The sequence below is a fragment of the Cololabis saira genome, chromosome 9 (genome assembly GCF_033807715.1).
Source record: "Cololabis saira isolate AMF1-May2022 chromosome 9, fColSai1.1, whole genome shotgun sequence".
NCBI classification, from domain to species: domain Eukaryota; kingdom Metazoa; phylum Chordata; class Actinopteri; order Beloniformes; family Belonidae; genus Cololabis; species Cololabis saira.
The window spans coordinates 28,867,045-28,885,455 of NC_084595.1; the positions used below are offsets into that span (position 1 = coordinate 28,867,045).

An 18,411-nucleotide genomic window follows, 5' to 3' on the forward strand; every position below is an offset into this window, starting at 1 on the left:
TAAACTCAAGAGTATTTTATATAACTTCTCATTATGTAATGTATTTGACTTAGTAAGGAATTTTAATAAACTGAACAAATTATCAACTACATCAGTGTCTCGTTGCTGTATTATAAACAATACTGGTGCTTATTTATATATTCAGTACAACTTTTATTTACAAATAAATCTTTTTAAATTTTCCAAATACAAAACATTTTGATTTACAGTACATCTACAGCTTAGATTCCCCCTTACGTGAATTAAATAAGATAACTACAGCATGTGTTGTCTCTCTCTAGACACAAAAGTCACAGCTCCTATGAAACAGACCAGAAACAGACTAAAGTCACAGTGTGATTCTTTTCAGCCCTCCCTGAGGTCAAAACTTGCTCATTTCTTGCTTGCTCTCACTACCCAACCACAAGATAGTTGTGGTTACCAGGCAAGTTCAATAATTAGCACTAATGATTCATGTTTGAATAGTGTGTTCACATGTTGAGCAGAAGAGATCATTTGTCTGCCCTCACTGCATCCTCTGTTCCAGGCAGTGTTCAATTCTTGCTCGTGAATCACGGTTCTTAAGGCTGAAGACAAGTCAGTTATGGATCGTGCCAAACTCTGTGAGAAGTGCTATGAGAAGGAAAATGGCATAGAAGATGAGGAGGAAGATCCCGTATGTCCGACCCAAATGGAACTGGCGCAGTGGAACGATGATGAAAGATAGGACCAGGGACAAACCAAGAGATCCCGCAAGAATCCACGTCAACAATCCCTCCGACTCAAACTGAGGAAAAAAGAGAGACAAAGATGTATCAACTTTATACAATCCCACAGTGGTGAAGCCTGTGTTTGGGGAGGGGATTACCTGCACATTAGACTGTGTTTTAATCATCTGGACTAGGCATCCCAAACCAACTCCAAACAGCATGTCTAAAGTGAAATGCAGTCAAGGGAACAATCCTTTTTTAAATGCACCTCAACAATATTGATTTTTGTATTGCCATAAAAGGATACTGAAAATGATGCCTCCAAAGCAGGCGGATATAGCCATCCGTGGGTAACCCTGTCGGGCAATGGTGATGTCAGAGAAACAGTCTGAAAAAGAGAAATGGTTAATGTGTCACACATTTGAAGTATAAATCAATCCGTCAACCGAGTTTTAAAGTTCTCACCTCCTATGCTGTTGCCCCAGGCCAAGAGAGTCAACCCCAGCACAGTGTTGCTGAGACTCAACACCACTCCGAGCATGTGCAGAAGACTGACCACCTCTGAGGCTGCAGCACTGATCAACACAGCACTCACCACAAACCCCAGGAGTGCAAAGAGCTGCAAAGAGGATGTGTCCAAATTAGTCCAGCAATCAACACAAAATGTTTTTGCTAGTTAAATTGCTACATATACAGGAAGGCTCAGAAAATTAGAATATTTTGATAACGTTCTTTATTTTCTGTAATGCAATTTAAAAAAAAAAAAAAAAAAAAATGTCATACATTTTGGATTCATTACAAATCGACTGAAATATTGCAAGCCTTTTATTATTTTAATATTGCTGATTATGGCTTACAGTTTAAGATTAAGATTCCCAGAATATTCTAATTTTTTTAGATAGGATATTTGAGTTTTCTTAAGCTGTAAGCCATGATCAGCAATATTAAAATAATAAAAGACTTGCAATATTTCAGTTGATTTGTAATGAATCCAGAATGTATGACATTTTTTTTTTTTTTTTTTTTTTTAAATTGCATTACAGAAAATCACAATATTCTAATTTTCTGTGACAGTCCTGTAAATGAAAGCAAATAAATGTATTTTAACCATTAATGGTATTATGCAAGTTATGGTTTTATGCTATTGATTATTAATCCTCACTCAACTCTCTAAAGGGTCTATTCCATGCTTATTCTGGATCTTGTCAACAAGAACAAAAAAAGAAAACCTTACTGGATGATATTTGGGAGGAGAGTCATTGCTGGTTGTGCAGAAAACAATCGCAGACAGAAACAGCCCAAGCAGGAGAAACAGCAGCCAGAGGGGAAACTGCCCTTGGATTTTATAATCTCCATCTAGACATTTAAGAAACAAACAAATAAAGAGGGGGACATTGAGAAGAGTTTAATAATGAAACCACATATTTAATCTGACTACAGCAACAGCACGTCATGCTGCCTTTCTCATGTAAAGTCATGCTCTTACATTGTCCTGACTGGAAGGCGAACAAACACACCACAGGAGCAGTGATCAGATGGAGACAGTTTAACGGCCGTCTCCAGTTTCTGTCTTCCTTGTCGGGGTCGACAATAGGGATGCAGAGCAGCAGCAGCACCTCCAGAGGTGTCTGACGGACAGACCAACGACACAATGTTAGATCAAGAGTTTAAATCATAACGCTTCAGCATGCTCCTTTAACCAGACATCCATGCACCTTGAGCAGTTTAAGAACTCTCCAGCTCCATGGTTTTCTCCTCCACTTCCTGTTGTCAACTGGATTCAAAGAGCTGACCAGGATCTGACTTGTGGACTCGCAGTAAGGCAGGAGAGGCCTGTACTCTGACTCTGCAACACAAACACCGTTGAATGTTGAGGTCCTGATCAAGCACAGAAGTCCTGTTGTACATAAATGTGTACTCTATGTTCCTACCATACTCCTGCTGGACATGTCCACCGTTGAGATAGGGAACGTCATCATCTGAGGAGTCGGATGAATGAAATTCGGCTTGAAAAAAAAAAAGAAAAAAAAAATATTACCATTAATAATAGAAACATGATACTTGTCATTTTACCTCAGAATTCAAGCATGAATGTCTAACCTGTAATATGTGGATCACTTTGGATGCTCATGTTAGTTGAATATTTTTGCCGACTGTAGATGTACGCACTGATGATAACAATCAGAACATACAATACGTACAGACCGAGGTACCCTGGGAAAAAAGAAATAAACCAAAGTTACACCTCAGAGTAAAACTGCTATCAAACCTTGATACGAACCAGTCTCCCCGTCTGCTGGAATGATGCAAACGTATAGAAACTTTAATCCTCGAGAGACCAGACTTATTTTCTGCTAATTACTGCAATTCTTAATTATTAGACAGAATGCTTAAAATACTACAAAAGAGTTAACCCAAAATGCTGCTGCTAGTGCTGATGAAGATTAGCAGGAAAGATCATATTTGTCAATGGTGCAGGTTTGTTATCAGTCTCGGTAAAGACCCCCCACCCTCAAACCAAAACACAAATACCAAGAAAAAAACCCACTAATGGCAAAAACATGATTTGTATGTGTACATATAGATAACAGCTCATGCCAACCTTGTCTATCTGTATAAAAACAAAAGTGTAGACTATGGCTATATGATACGTTGTTCATTTATAATTGTATGCTTTTTGCAGTAGCATCTCCAGACTTCATCTGAAACGCTGAAGGTCCATTTGCTTCTGTAAACCTGCTTAGCAGCATCTCTGCCTTCCCTGCATACAATATGCTTCTTAAATGGAAACAATTTTTTGTTAATTGCCTACATTAATTGATTTTATTTTTAATGCAAGCAGTTTGACTTAAACCCTGTAGATGACTAAAACTAAGCGTTTGCTGGGAGATTACCACTACTGTATATTGTTATAAACATAAATGACCAGGCTAGACCAGGAGCACTTTGACAGCTGATGATGATGAGATGATTTGGAGCTGTCACGGCAACCGATTACAAGTCATCGTTAGATTGACCTGTTTGTTGGTTGGTGTTTGCCACCTGTCCTCTGAACCAACACGACTGCATCAGAGTAAAGACTTGATGCCGTCTGAGGGCTCCTTAACTCAGCCGTTCTTTTTTATTTGGAATTATATGAACATGACTTGAATTTAATTTCAATGAATTGGACTATAAAATAATTATAACATACCAGTTTTAAACTGAACAAAATGAAAGTAAATTACAAAAACATAAAACATTTTAAAAAACAAAAACAAATTTTAAAAGATATTAAGTGTAAAAAGTACAGCTTGGTGACACCGATGAGTGCTCTGATGTTGTTTCAGGACAGAAAGTACTTAAGAAAGCATTCAGTAAGAAGTTGAAACCCACTGGTCACAAAGAAAAGCTTTCCAGATACTACAAGTGTTTCTGCAATCTTAACTTTTTAAGGCTTTTCCCCTCTTCACGCACACTGGAAGTGGTTTAAGTTGTGCCAGAAACTTTTAAACTACTGCAGTTGAACCGTAGACCAGAACATGAATGCTTTAAGCCTGAAAGGCTAATATAATCATGATAAAAAGGATATCACTGAGATTTTTTTTCCCGAATTAAATCTGCTGCCGTTTGTGACAAAGTACCCTGTGTTTCAGTAAAGTAAATGTATTGTAGTAACTAAAGCAACTTTTCAAACTCCAGCTCCCTTAACATGTGCCATCACTTTGAAAAAGGTTTAACAGAAATCTTTAGACAGGTCTATAAATAACCTGATAACTGGAATACAACAAACAAACAAGATAGCGGAAGCTGCTGACGGTTGACAGATAGGTCATAGAGGGACATGGCTTTTTTGTCAGGTCCACTAAAGGGTCTGTTATGTGTTGTTGACGAATGTCAAAATTTTACTGCACCCTTTAACCGTCTAACAAAACGTTGCAGTGAAAGAGCGAATGTGATGGTGCTTACCTAGCGTTTCCTGTAGCGTAGTAGTTCCCCTGTACAGCATGAGGAAAGTCCAGAACACTGCAACCATGTAGAAGGAGACATCACGCAGAAATGGACGAGAAGCCACAGCAAAAGGTTTGACGAGTGCCACGCTGCCAGCAACTACCGTGGTAACGAATATACCGGCTCCTGGAAGGATGGACAGGTTGCACAAGTTTGAAGCTTATTTTGACTGTCTCAGTGAGAGTGTTTGAGAGAGCGAATGTGTGTGAATACCAAATAACGCTCCTACAGCCAGCCCGGCAGTGTGAGGATGGGAGAACGCTGCTATGGCACTGAAGATGTCAGGAGCGCCGTTGCCTAGAGCCAGGAACGTCACGCCCTCGACACGGATCAGAATCAAGGAAATCATTCTTCACAAAATAGGTAATTCAAAAACGCTGGGGTGGAGAAAGGATACAGCCACGTTGTGAGAGAGGTGAAGGCTGGAGGAGATTGCTGAGAGGTTTGGACAGAAACTGGAGGCAGAAAAAACAAACATGTTTTATAATGGTAACAAAATATTAACAACTTCTTTCCACCTTTCAGCCGCTGTGCTGCCGCAGTGTGTAAAAAAAAAGAGGGTTAATGGGGTAGACAAAACAGAAGCTGTGCTTCCTTTGAGGAAATGTCCCTATTTTATAACTCAACAATGAAAACGGTCCTAAGTCATGTGGTTTCATATTATGTGACTGTTAAGCCAAAACTGCTGAGAGCGTGAATACATTTGAAGTCAGCCCATGTGGCCTTTCCTTTAACTTTATGGAGACATGGAAGGGATGGTGGTGCCACCACGAGAGACACTTACAACTTAGATGCAGTAAGTCCAAGAATGACAAACAAGAGCAGCAGCCATATAATCTGTGGAGAGTCAAAAAGAACAAAATCACACAGGTTGTTGTTTTAAGGACAAAAGTGCTGCTTGAGTCCGTCATGCAGAAGCATGCGTTTTAAAAACACTACTTAGGGTGACTGTATTTCCCTGATAAAAATGGCCTTGGGTGACTCAGTCTCATTGCTTCTAATCTCCAGTTGAAACAATTAACTTTCTACAAAAGTGTTTTCTTGATAGATTTTGTCTGGACAGTGTCACTTGCATTTTTGTGACTCATGTGAGATGTTTCTAAAAGCAGGCAGTTCTACAATGTTGCAAAAAAAGGGGAAGTCAGGTTCTTTTTATCATTGTGAAAATACTTGATTTAGCAAAGAGTGAAATCAGTGTTTTACACCAGATGATTGAACATTCCCACTTCTCAGAAGTGCGTCAACTTCCTCATAGTGGAGCGAGCTGCACGTTTTCATGTTTAAGGACTGTAGTTAACACCAGACACACGTGCAGATCTTACACATAGAGTGATGGTGAGAGGTGTGAGGTTGGGCGGTAGCAAGCAGAAGGCCAGATCAAGGTAGTTGATGAAGCCATCTTCCATGTTACAGTCAGATGTGTTCTTCACAAACGCACAGCGTTCTGCAGCACTGAGGTTCATCACATCGTCACACTGCACAAACACACAAAAACACGAGATTAAGGCTTATCTAAATGGCTTGACATGTCAATGCAAGCATGAATGTCCAGAAAACAGAGTAAAGAGTATTGTGTGCATATTATGAAACCGACACAGTGATAAGATCAGAAATTGAAATGGTGGGACCACGATATCACAAGAAAAGATGTTATAAAAGACTTGCCATCCAAAAAATGCATTTTTTCTGTAAAGTTAATGAACTTGTGTTAATGAAATTTCACTGAAGGGAGATGGAGTCTAAATGATTTTATCTATTTTTCTTTTTTTAATCAATTCAGCTTCTATTATTCTAAACTGGTAGGCTATACACATTTCCTCAAACACATAGTGATGTTAGATCTCAGTGATACAAATTACCACTAAATGTAATGTGATTTAAATCACCAGAAAAAAATGGTTCTAGAGGTAACTGGGACCACTGAATATGGGGCAAAACTCACATTTGGCTGACTAATGAAGATATGTTCTTTTCTCATTTTTATAAGTACATCATGGTTTTTAAAAACAACATTCCTCAACAAAGAGATGTCAGAGGGGAAATGCACAACCTCTCTCAATATACACACAGTAACACATCTGTCCTGGATTTTGTTGGCATACAATTTGGCTTGCCGTGACGTGAACACGACACACTCAAGCCTGAATTATGGTTCCGCGTTAAATAGACGGCGTATCTACGGCGTAAGGTGCGCGTCGCCGCGTACCCTACGCCGTAAGCTCTGCGTTGGTGTAACGCGGAACCATAAATCAGCTCACATTTCATGGATGCCTGGAGTTTCTTAATCATGTGACAGGTGAGCAAAAAACAGATCGCAGTCATCTGATCACCAACTTTCATACAGTAAACATGTTGATGATTGGCAATTAAATGTCACCAACCTCATCGTTGCTGTTTTCAGACATCATAGCTGAAGCGAATCCAGAATGGTTGCTGCCGTGCTGGGAGCCTGAAGTGACCCCGCCGCTGCACAGCAGCGCCAGCAGCAGTGAGAGAGGAACTGGAGTCATGATTTATCCCGGAGCCGCGTCCATGCTCCAGCTGCATTAGTCCAGCCTGGACATGGCAGCTCTCAGTAGACTGGAAAAGCAATAGGAGAAAACCCCGACGTTGTTGTTGAAGTGAGGGCTGCTTTGGTATTTCGTCAGTCAGCTTGTTTTAACACTGTGAACAGTGGTCGATAGTTTTGCTCAGTCTCTGTGAACACTGTGTACACCTTCGCCTCAAACTCCGCCTACTTGTTTTTCGAGTCAAATCTATGCTGCGTTCAAGGACTCGTCATAGACTGAGAATTGCAGGCGTTCGTAACAGTACATGATTTACATAAAACAGTGTTGGAGCCAAATACATGTTTTATTTTATTTTATTTTATTTTATTTTATTTTATTTTTGTGAATAGGATAGCCTTGGTATGACGTCAGGTCGTATCAAACTCTTGCTATGGTAGCTGATATAAGCCAGGTGGGGACAATGATTTTGATTTGATTTGATTTGATTTGATTTGATTTATTTTATTTTTGTACATGTCAAATACAACACTTCAAGAGAAGTTTTAGAAAACAAAAGAAAAAAACAAAGAATTTCATCCTTTAACACTTGATATCTTAATTTATGTGTGCAAAAAAAGGAGTACGAAGAAGTGTAAACTTATTTAATCCTAATCACTAATCATTTAACCCGTATTTATAAATACTCACACTGCTAAATAACAGTATTATTATTATTATTATTATTATTATTATTATTATATACTGTAATTATACTCACACACATACCTATACATACATACATACATACATACATACATACATACATACATACATACATACAGTTGAATATTTCTATATATTTGTACACACATGCCCATATAAATATTTATATAAATATAGGCCTACTTATTTAAACTATATGTCTATTTCCCTAGTTTTTGTTGCCACCATTTTATTTCAACTAAGCTTTTAATTAATCATTGACAACATATATCTCAAAATGTCTTGTTTTGAACATAAAAATCATAACTAAAAAAAAACTGATTACTGAAGCTGTCAAATAAATGGGGAGTAAAAGAAATTATAGTATTTTACTGAAACAGAAGTATAAGATGCTATTAAAACACTACAGAAAAGTACTTGAGAAAATAACACTTTATTGGGGTTTATATTTTTTATTAGTTTAATTCAAAAACCTTGTGTTCCATCTCTTGCCATCTTTACTGACATGCTTTATCTTAACTTCATGACACATTAGAATTTATCCAAAGAGCGAAATATGAAAATGAAGAAAAACAACACAGTTTCTGTGGAGCTTACACATCAGTCTGCACAAGCAGCTTGTTCTAACAGTACAAGAGGTCTGCTACATCTGCATCAGTCAGGGCTTTTCTTGCATCCAACCTGCATTCTAGTTCATCTTTGCAGTGTTGATACATACTTTGCATTTTAACAACCGTGGCATTGATGATGACTGTGAAAAGCCTGGAAAAAAAATCCTTACTTGATTCACTTTTTAAGCATTTCAGTCATCAAAATCATCTATGCATATATGCTGCAGTTAAAAGTGCATTGCAAAACTACTAAATCACATAGATGTTTACAAGACAGAAATACATTGCAGTCGGAACCCCATTTTCATTATTACTGTGGAGCTTATTTGGGACTGGATTTTCATTTTAACAAAAACACCACTACGATCGTTCAACCTTCTATCGGCCCCTCAAATACCAACTCAGTATTGAGAGTTGCTGTGCTGGGTTCATAGCAGCCTCTTCTCTGTTTAGTTACAACAGGACACAAATCCTGTTCACTCCACCTGATGAAGGACAAAAAATAAAAATGCTGAATTAAGGTCACATCTTTGTTTCATATGTGTGGGATATGAGCAGTTCAATACATTTTGATTTATTGATTTATCTCTTTTTAACCTGCGTGCTGCATAGGCGTCTTGTGGAGAAGCTCCTTTCCAAGAAGCATGATCAATGAGAAGGGCACCTGTTTTTGAAAAAACAGTGTATTGCATGTACTGTAAGTAAATTTGAATTTGGTTTGGGATTGTTCTTTGCACCAGTCCACTTATTCACATGGATATTTGGTTTCTATGATATAATATTACCAGCATATGTTTAAGTCTTCAGATTTATAAATCGTCTAATAGTACGCTCTTATTTGACTTGAGTCTGTGTGGTACCCACCTGCGTAGATGCGGGCGAGGCTGTATGCCAGGTCTCTGGCTGCTTGTTCCAGGTAGCTGGGTTCCCTGGTAGCTGCTACCTGAATAAACTCTTCCAGTTCAGACAAAGCACTGCCGACTTCCTTCACAGCTGGCACGAGTGAAGAATGACTAGAGGCACCTTCAAGCAATGACTACAAAAATACAAAAACAAAACATTTATGTTCAGCTCTGCAGTAAATTACAGTTCCTGAACTTGCTTGCAGGATTTTCTCTCCACTGCATACCTTAACGTGGGTAAAGTAGGCATGAAGAACCATCCCTGAACTACGAGCCACACAGCGCAGCACATCCAGGGACAGAACATTTGTTGTACCTTCCCATATACTTAATACCTGAGAGAGAGAAAGACATGTGAGCATTGCTTTTGTCAAAGGCTAACTTTTTTTTTTTTTTTTTAAAGAAAAACCTCACCTGTGCATCGCGAAGTATTCCAGGCAAACCTGTATCCTCAATGTACCCTTGGCCACCAAAGCTTTCCAAACCCTCAGACACGACAGCTACCGCCTGAGACAAACACAACATAAAAACAATAAAGTGATCAAAACATCCAGAAAGAAATACTACTCTCACATTTGCACAAAATGCCCACCTGCTTCCCAGTGTAAAGCTTAACCACAGGGGTGAGCAGACGTAGGAGGTGAGTATCAAGCGGGCTGGCGAGGCCAGTCTCTTCTCGGCCAAGCAGACGACACACGTCCATCACCAGAAGAAAGGCTCCGCGAGTTTCCACCTGTCCAAGTCACTGAGTGAGTTTAAGGAACAAAGGGAAATAAAGCTTGCACACTGCCTGTGTTTGCTTACTTCCATCCTCGCCAGAGTCTGCATGTGCAGCGGGTGGTCTTTAAGAAGCTTTCCAAAGGCAGTGCGGTGGGTGGCAAAATCACAAGCTAACTGGAGAACTCTGGAAAACACACAGACATGGATGATTAATCCGCTCACTTTTGGTGGAGATTTCAGAGATCAGTGCAAGAGTATGAGCTGTGTCCTGCCTTCTCATTGCGGCTGCTGCAGAGACGCTGTTGTGGATCCTGGTTATAGTGAGCATGTTGGCTATGGAGGCTACACCCCTCCCTTCTTCTGAGAGCTGTAGTTGGCAAAAAATAGAAAGAAAAAAAATAGTTAGCAGGAATTTGGAAATACTTGATGTTAAACCCAATCAGAAGGTGAACCTTTAACAGAAGGATTAAATTCCAAAGAAAATGTGAGCTTCCAAATGAATCAGGCTGTTGCGCTGTAGCAAAAGAAAACTCTGTAAACTTTCAAATAATCCTGGATGATACGTGCAATCACAGAGGGTTGTTTCAGTATAAACAGCTGTGTCTCAAATGCACATCACACACACTTTCAGGAAGTCCAACCCTGTTTAGTCAAATTATCCATCCATTTTCTTCCGTTTTAATCCTGTACAGGGTCACGGGGGTCTGCAGGAGGCTATCCCAGCTCATTACAGGCGAAAGGCAGGGGTCCACCCTGGACAGGCCCCCAGTCTATCACAGGGTCACATAAAATTATGTTGATATTTATTCATTTAGCAGTTTTTTCTAAAAAGAAATACTTTACTAAAAAAGTCTTTATTAAAATATTTGAAGGCACAAGCAGCAAAATTATTATAAAATCTGGGAAGATGAAAACAGAAAACATGTAGATGCCAAATTATGCAATTACCTTCACTGTAAATCGTTAAGTAGTGTATGTTAATTGTTTATTGTAAGCTAAACAATGCAGTCATGGGCTATGCATACAGTTAAACACTCATTAGTAAAAATAAATGCATTTTTTCAAGAAGTAAAACCCAAATGGAGAGTTTCAGGTTCATTTCTCCTTCTCGTAACTGAGGAGCCTTTCCTTGAATTTGAGGTGTATTATTGTGTGGCCTGACCAGTCATGCTAATTATTTTTCTATTCAATACAAAGAACTTTTGTTTTTCATCTGGATTTGACTTTGATTTCCATGGGTCTGTACAAGAGGCTCCTGCAGGAGTCATCACATGAAGCCCGTCCTCGCCCTGTTGCAACTGGTTTGGTACATCTGTACTCTGTTGTTATCGTACCATACAAGCCAATGGAGCAGCTGCTCATTTGGGTAAAGGGAAAATAAAGATTGAATGCAAGATTAAACAAAAGCCACGGAGTGAAATAAACTTCCAATGAGACCCTTTGGGTATATGTAGTGAGCTATTACTGATTCAGCTCTGTTTAAGCTCATTGTTTCTCTTCGCTGGTTGTTCTAGCGAAGTTCATCCATGATCTATATGTGCTTAGTCCTGTTCAGGGTCACAGGAATCTGCCTATCAAACTCTCTTCAGGCCAGAGGCAGGCGTGTACCCTGGACAGGTCGTCATTCCATTGCAGGCCCATATTTAAATAAACAACCACACACACTCACTCACATTCAGTGCTATAGACAATTCAGAAACAACATTGTTGTTAGACTGTGGGAGGAAGCTGGAGTACCTGGAGAAAACCCACACAAGCACAGAGACAACATGAAAACTCCACACAGAAAGGCCCCCTGCTGAAAGTCGAACTAGGACCGTTTTGCGATAATAATAGACCATAAATTTAGTTGGAAACCACAGGTAAGCCAGGTAAGATTAAAAATTTCCAGAAGAATCGGAGTATTGAGCAAAGTCAGACATTTTTTTAACTTTAGATCTATGAATACCCTATACTGCACGCTTATTCTACCTTACTTGACTTACTGTGTTGAAATCTGGGGTAATGCTTGCAAGACCACACTACAGACAGTTTGCACAATACAAAAAAGAGCAATACGAATGGTGAATAATGTTGGTTTTTATGATCACACCAATTTATTATTCATCAAGTCAAAAGCACTCAAATTCATGGACCTGGTAGATCAGATAACAGCTTTGCTTATGTTTAAAGCCAGAAAAAATCTACTTCCTCCCAACATACAAACCATGTTCAGAGAGAGGGAGGGGGGTTATGCCCTCAGAGGCCAATTCAACTGGAAACAACCGATCTGAAATACAGTTGTGAAAAGTAGGTGCATTTCTGTCTGTGGCGTGAGGTTATGGAATGCATTACCAAAAGAATTAAAATTTAGCAAAAATGTGTTGAATTTAAAAAAAAGGTATAAACACATGATGATGGATAAGTACAAACTTGTTCCCGGGTAATGGAATGATGGCATAAAGAAAGGAAACAAAAGGATGGGTACATTGAGTATTATTTTTATAAATTTAAATAATCCTTTTTTTTAACATGTGTGTGCAGATACATGCATGTATGTAAGTGTATGCATGTGTAGTGTACATATGTATGTGGATATGTAATGTGCTCGTATATATGTATGTACATGTATGGATATATGTGTAGGTACGTATGTTAGTACGTAAGTAGTTAGGCATGCATGTAAATATGCATATGTTTTTTGTTGTTGTTAGCTATTATTCATTTGTTGTATTTATTCATATTTATATGTAAGAAGGGGGGGCATTCATAAGCCGAGGCTTCAGCCCTGCCCCTTTGGTCGTGACCTAAGTGTACATGCTTGGTGGTGACCAATACATTTTTTTCATTCATTCATTCATTCATTCACTCATATTCTGAGGCTACAGTCCTCCTGCAGTGGTCGCAGGTTCCAATCCTGGCCTGCGCACCTTTGCTGCATGTCATCCCCATTTTCTCTCTCTCTACCCCCTTCCTGTCTGTAACTTCAATAAAGGGCCACTGGAGCCTAAAGAAAAGCAAGGGAACAGCTCTTTGCATATAGGATCACTATCATGATAAAGGCAGAGAAGTTATGCTTATTCTCACTGCACAAAGTTTTGCTGTGAACTAAATTAACTGAAAATGGTTTTGTAGCGACACATTCCTTTTCTGTAATAGCTAAAAAAAAATGTAGCATTCCATTATTGTGATAAACAAGTAAGTTATGTATGTGACCTACCCTGAATGCAGGTAGTCCGTCCAGTAGTAACTCGGCAGTCGGCATCTGCCGCGTTCCCAGCTTGTCCTTCAGTCTCTGAACCTCTATCCCCCTCAGCAGACCATCCTCATCTCGACTCACCTCTGCATAAAAAAGAGACAAACCCCTGCTGCCCTGTGGAACATAAACAATCCCAAACACACCAGGTGAGATCATTCCTCTGTTCATTGTGTATGATGATGACAGAAACCAGAAGACTGCAGGTAAATGAACAGTACCGGCGTGGTCACTCCTGTGCTGTCTTGCACTCTGGCCAATGTGAGGGTCATGTCTGCATCTGTGGCAGATGTGAACCACTTGAAGCCGTGTAGTTTGTATGAGCCATCTGTTTGGGGAACAGCTACCGTCTCAGTGCCCCTTGCTGAGGAGAGTGAGGTTATAGAAAACATTATCTGTATGAATACGCCAACATAAATATGTACATTTTTGTACATAAATAAAGTGGTCCAAACTGTAAGTGATCTATATATATAATAAAATGGTTTTGTGAGTTCCACTGTGTAAAATGTTAATATACTAAATCAGACTTGTTGCCGCAGATGTATAAAATCACGGATCCAGCCATGCAGCCGTGCTCTGAACTCTGGCACTGAAGCATGCACTAAAACTGTGTGGCTGGAAGTTCCTGAGATGGGTTTCCATTGCTTAGCAGCTGCCTTCACTCCAATGCCACGAGTTGGATGCAGTTGAAAAGCACATAGCCTCTGGACTTTGAAGCATTGGAAAGGTGTTTTGGGGATCAACAAGATACGCTTCTCTGTTAGGCAGTCAGATGGGCGTGTCTAGTTTTGGTAAGATGCTTCATGAACATTACTTGTCTCTTTGCACAGCAAAAACTGTGAAGTTTGTTGGAGGAGGTATAATGGTAGAAGGCTATTTTCAAGGGCGTGGGCTAGGGCCCTTATCTCCAGTGATCGCTTAATGCTTGAGCATACCAAGACATAGCGCACAACGTTGAGGAAGGCTCTTTGCTTTCAATATTGGTGTCAGAACTCAAAAACTCTTTACTGAAGGAAAAGGCACAAATTCCCACAGAAACACTTTTCACATCGTCTTGTAGAAAGTCTTCCAAGAAGAGTGGAAGCGGTCACAGCTGCAAAAGGGGGACAAACCCCATATTAAACTAAATGTATTTTAACATATTGTCATTAGAGTCCTTGTTGGTGTAATGATCAGGTGTCTGACTACTTTTGTTAATATATTTATTGAATGTCACATAATAGGACAGCCTTCATCAGGTGAGGGAAGGTGCCCCTTGTCCAAAATGAATAAGAGTAAGTTTCACTACTGACCCACATCAGATCCTCCCTTTCTCTCAGTCATCCACTGTCCAGACGTCCAGAAGTGTTCTGGTTGACGGGTGGTCAAATGACTGAAGGCTTCTTCTACAGGCCACGAAACACCTTTGGACTTCACATATAGAGCAAGAAAACCACTCACAAACCTCACCTGCTACAGAAACAATGTGATTTCATGGGTGTAAGGGTGTCCTTGTGCCAGTTTAAATTCAAATATGTTAAATCATGTTACATTCAAAAAGCTAAAAAGTGGCACCTGACTGAATACTTTGAGTTTTCACCACTAGCCACAGAGGCTTGAGCTATACAAGGGGACCAGAAAGCCAGAAAACATGAATATATTAATAAATATTTAGTTTTTCGAGCTAAACATTATGCTTCTATTGGTTTGTGATGATGCTAGTCATTTTACCTGGATGACTTTTGCAGCGCCGTCGGTCATGGCCAGAGGACAGGTATAGAGTCCGGATGAGGGGGAGAAAATGTACAGCTTGCTCATTTGGTACACACGACTGAAATGTATAAACACATGAAATGAGAAACCGACACAAGGAACGGTGTATAATTTTCAGTGAAAAAAGAAGCATTATAATCTAACCTCCACTCCCCAAATGCTCTCTCGTAACCGATGGCAACCAGTCCCTCTTGTGCTGATAGCTCTTTCATGCGTTTCCAGGCCGTAGAGGTCACAATGTGGTCCACTCTCCTGCCCCAGGCATCAAAGTGTACCAGCCGTGGAGGATTGACCTCACAATCTCTACCCCAACTGTCCACTTCCCTTGCCACACGCTCTCCAAAAGCACTCAAATCTGAGAAAACTGCCTGCAAACACATTTAATCATATAAAATCACCTTGATTGGGATGAGGTTTGAAAATAAAATCGATATGAAATTGGCTTTATAACTCCCTGGGTTTTTGATTTATAAAATGAGTTATTTAATGTGGAGACAATCTAATGCAGAAATATGAATATCTGGGTTCAGTATACCTCCTGAGGCAAGTGTCTCCTCAGGTATCCTCTGAGCAAAGCATCTTCAAGAAACGGGTTCTCCAGCACTGGCCGTTCCTGAAAGAAAGATCCTATGATGGCTCTACTGTACAGCAGGTGACCTGGTGCTGCGTCCCAGAGCTGCTCCTCATCAGGTCTTCTTGTACCGGGCTCAGTTGCACTTGCTGATCTTATGTGGACCAGTGGGCCAGGAACATCACGCCACAACCTCCAGTGACTTCTGGCTACACCTCTATTCAGGAGGGCTGAACACACGGCCATGGCTTCCGATCCGTTTTCTGAACAGATGAGGAGTAAGTAAAATACCATAAACGGTCCATTTCATCCACCAGTCACTGAAAAGATTATATGGACGTAGGCACTGTTGTTGGTTTCTGTTTAACAATACTGTGGGAGGGTCTCGTCAGCTGAGCGAGCTAGGTAATGCAAGGCAAGGCAAGTTTATTTGTATAGCACAATTCAACACAAGGTAATTCAAAGTGCTTTACATCAACATTAAAAGCGGCAACACACAGTTAACCAGTAAATAACAAATAAAATGAAATAAAATGATAAGAAAAGAGGTAAAATAATAAAAAGCACAAGTTGTTAAAAAGTAAGGGCAGTAGAGTACAGCAGGTAAGTATTTAATTTAAGAGTACGCTTCAGTAAACAGTAATGTTTTTAACCCTGATTTAAAGGATCTACAGTTGGAGCAGACCTCAGGTCTACAGGAAGTTTGTTCCACCGGTGAGGAGCAGAATAACTGAACGCTACCTCACCTTGCTTGGTTCTGGTTCTTGGGACACACAATAAACCAGATCCAGATGAACCTCAGGGGTCTGGGAGCTTCATAGGAACTAACAGATTCAGCATGTATTTTGGTCCAAGACCATTCAGGTCTTTGTAGACCAGCAGTAAGATTTTAAACTCTATCCTTTGACTCCCTGGAAGCCAGTGTAGTGATTTCATGACCGGTGTAATATGGTCCAGTTTCCTGGTGTTTGTAAGGAGCTGAGTTTTATACTAATACTACTTTATACTTCTTTTAGCTTTTGTCTTGTCCTTTTGTATTAAATGCTGTAAGTATTTTAGTATTTGCATTTTAGGAAGGAGCCGTGCTTCTTCAGGTGACCTACTACAGGTGGTAGGAGGGGGCTCTGCTTGGAGTGTAGTTTGACAGTAGTGTTGAACCAGCTGGGTCGGGGGCGGGGCCTGAAGAGTCTCGCGTGGTTTGGATTTAGAGCCTTTATTACAAATTACTAATGTTTTGAACAAGAAACAATTGAACACTTTTTTTTCTTGTTCGATCACAAAGCTTTTTTGGCAAGATGTTTATCGGTGGTTAAAGATTGGGATCAACAACTGTATGTTCAGCAAGTTTCAGGTCATAATTTATATGGATGGTCTGCCAAAGAAGGTATCCAAGATGGTGAACATAATTCTAATTTTGGGTAAATATCATATACATAAAAATAAATGGAAAAACAGCAAACCCTCCCTAGTATGTTTTAAAAACGAAATAAAAAGTTATATAACATCTATTAAGGTACATACAAAAGAAAATCAGTCTATGAATGATTTATGTGAAACCATGTTAGTCTCTTGCTCTTTAAGATACAATCTTGCTACGCTTATACATTTTTGTTGAAATGTCAACCCCTGTGATTATTTTATTTTGTGACAATTTATTTTATTTATTTTCTTTTTATTTAAATTTAGAAGTTTATCTTGGAAAGAATGTAGTTACATATTCGCTTGTGTGTTGTGAATTTATGTTTCAGTTGCAAACTAATGTTTCCTCAAAGGAATTTTGTAATTTTGAAAATGTTGAATAAAGTTTGTTTAAAAAAAAATTACTAATGTTGCTTAGGAGGTCACGTGACAAACAGGTGATCTTTTCTTCATGATAATTCATTAACTATTGATTCGTTTTCCTACTGCTGTATATAGGTTGTAAGAGAAATTTCCCTTTTTTAATATACACGGTTTCCCCATATATATATATATATATATATATATATATATATATATATATATATATATATATACACACATACACATAATATATATATGAGAGAGGGAGAGAGAGAGAAATATCTCGTCTCGTTGAAGCTTAAACAGGAAAACCAATGTAATTTGAGGCAACTATTTTGAACACTTCAAAGTAAATAACTTTCGCCCACACTGATAAGTAGGTGAAAGTTCATTGGTTTCCTTCGTCTTTTCAGTAGCTACACATCTTCGCTATGCACCTACTATTGCTGTTGACGAAATATCTGATCACTATCCTGATTTTTAATACGGGGATGTGTTTAGTATTAGTTTAAAAGCTTGACTGCCTGACTGCTCCTCGTTTGTGCAGCCTTTACTCTGAAACACAGCTGACATCGGGTAGGCTTCACAGTTGTGAACAAAGCTATGCGTTTGGATGGCAAACTATCGTTTTGACCGTTCTTATTGATAGGCCTTTCAAAACGTAAATATAGTCGTCTCAGGGAAAATGTGAATGTTAGCGCAGCCTTACCTAACTTTACCAGAGCAGCGGGCGCGCCTTCAAAATAAAAGTTTTTCTACGCAGTTTGATATGTTCATACATCTACTGTACAATATGTTCTTAAGAGCGTGCTGGTGGGAGGAAGACTCAAGCTATTGGCAACAATCTAAGCTAAACTGGAGTTTCAGAGAAATCTCAGTATAAATGCGCGAGAAGACGATCGATTGAGTGAGGTGCGACGCTAGGTGGCGCAACACGCACTATA

The 18,411-nt window shown here is 39.4% G+C and overlaps 2 protein-coding genes across 2 annotated transcripts; both read right to left on the reverse strand.

Moving 5' to 3' along the window:
• Window positions 1–101: 101 nt before the first annotated feature.
• On the reverse strand, window positions 102–7,427 carry slc8b1 (solute carrier family 8 member B1). Its single transcript, XM_061729101.1, has 15 exons — window positions 7,061–7,427; window positions 6,002–6,154; window positions 5,464–5,516; window positions 5,077–5,134; window positions 4,893–4,998; window positions 4,638–4,805; window positions 2,790–2,903; window positions 2,621–2,695; window positions 2,405–2,535; window positions 2,176–2,317; window positions 1,924–2,045; window positions 1,155–1,308; window positions 997–1,077; window positions 848–912; window positions 102–766 (listed from the first exon to the last, which is right to left on the reverse strand). Exons 1-15 carry the CDS (start codon window positions 7,187–7,189, stop codon window positions 578–580), a joined length of 1,740 nt encoding a protein of 579 aa, XP_061585085.1. The 5' UTR covers window positions 7,190–7,427; the 3' UTR covers window positions 102–577.
• Window positions 7,428–8,311: 884 nt separating this feature from the next.
• Window positions 8,312–18,299, reverse strand: LOC133451047 (acyl-CoA dehydrogenase family member 11-like). Its single transcript, XM_061729975.1, has 15 exons — window positions 18,177–18,299; window positions 15,650–15,948; window positions 15,259–15,482; window positions 15,073–15,172; window positions 14,655–14,772; window positions 13,581–13,723; window positions 13,324–13,476; window positions 10,397–10,491; window positions 10,209–10,308; window positions 9,997–10,137; window positions 9,819–9,911; window positions 9,632–9,739; window positions 9,367–9,538; window positions 9,100–9,166; window positions 8,312–8,987 (listed from the first exon to the last, which is right to left on the reverse strand). Exons 2-15 carry the CDS (start codon window positions 15,929–15,931, stop codon window positions 8,873–8,875), a joined length of 1,911 nt encoding a protein of 636 aa, XP_061585959.1. The 5' UTR covers window positions 15,932–15,948; window positions 18,177–18,299; the 3' UTR covers window positions 8,312–8,872.
• Between the last annotated feature and the right edge of the window lie 112 nt (window positions 18,300–18,411).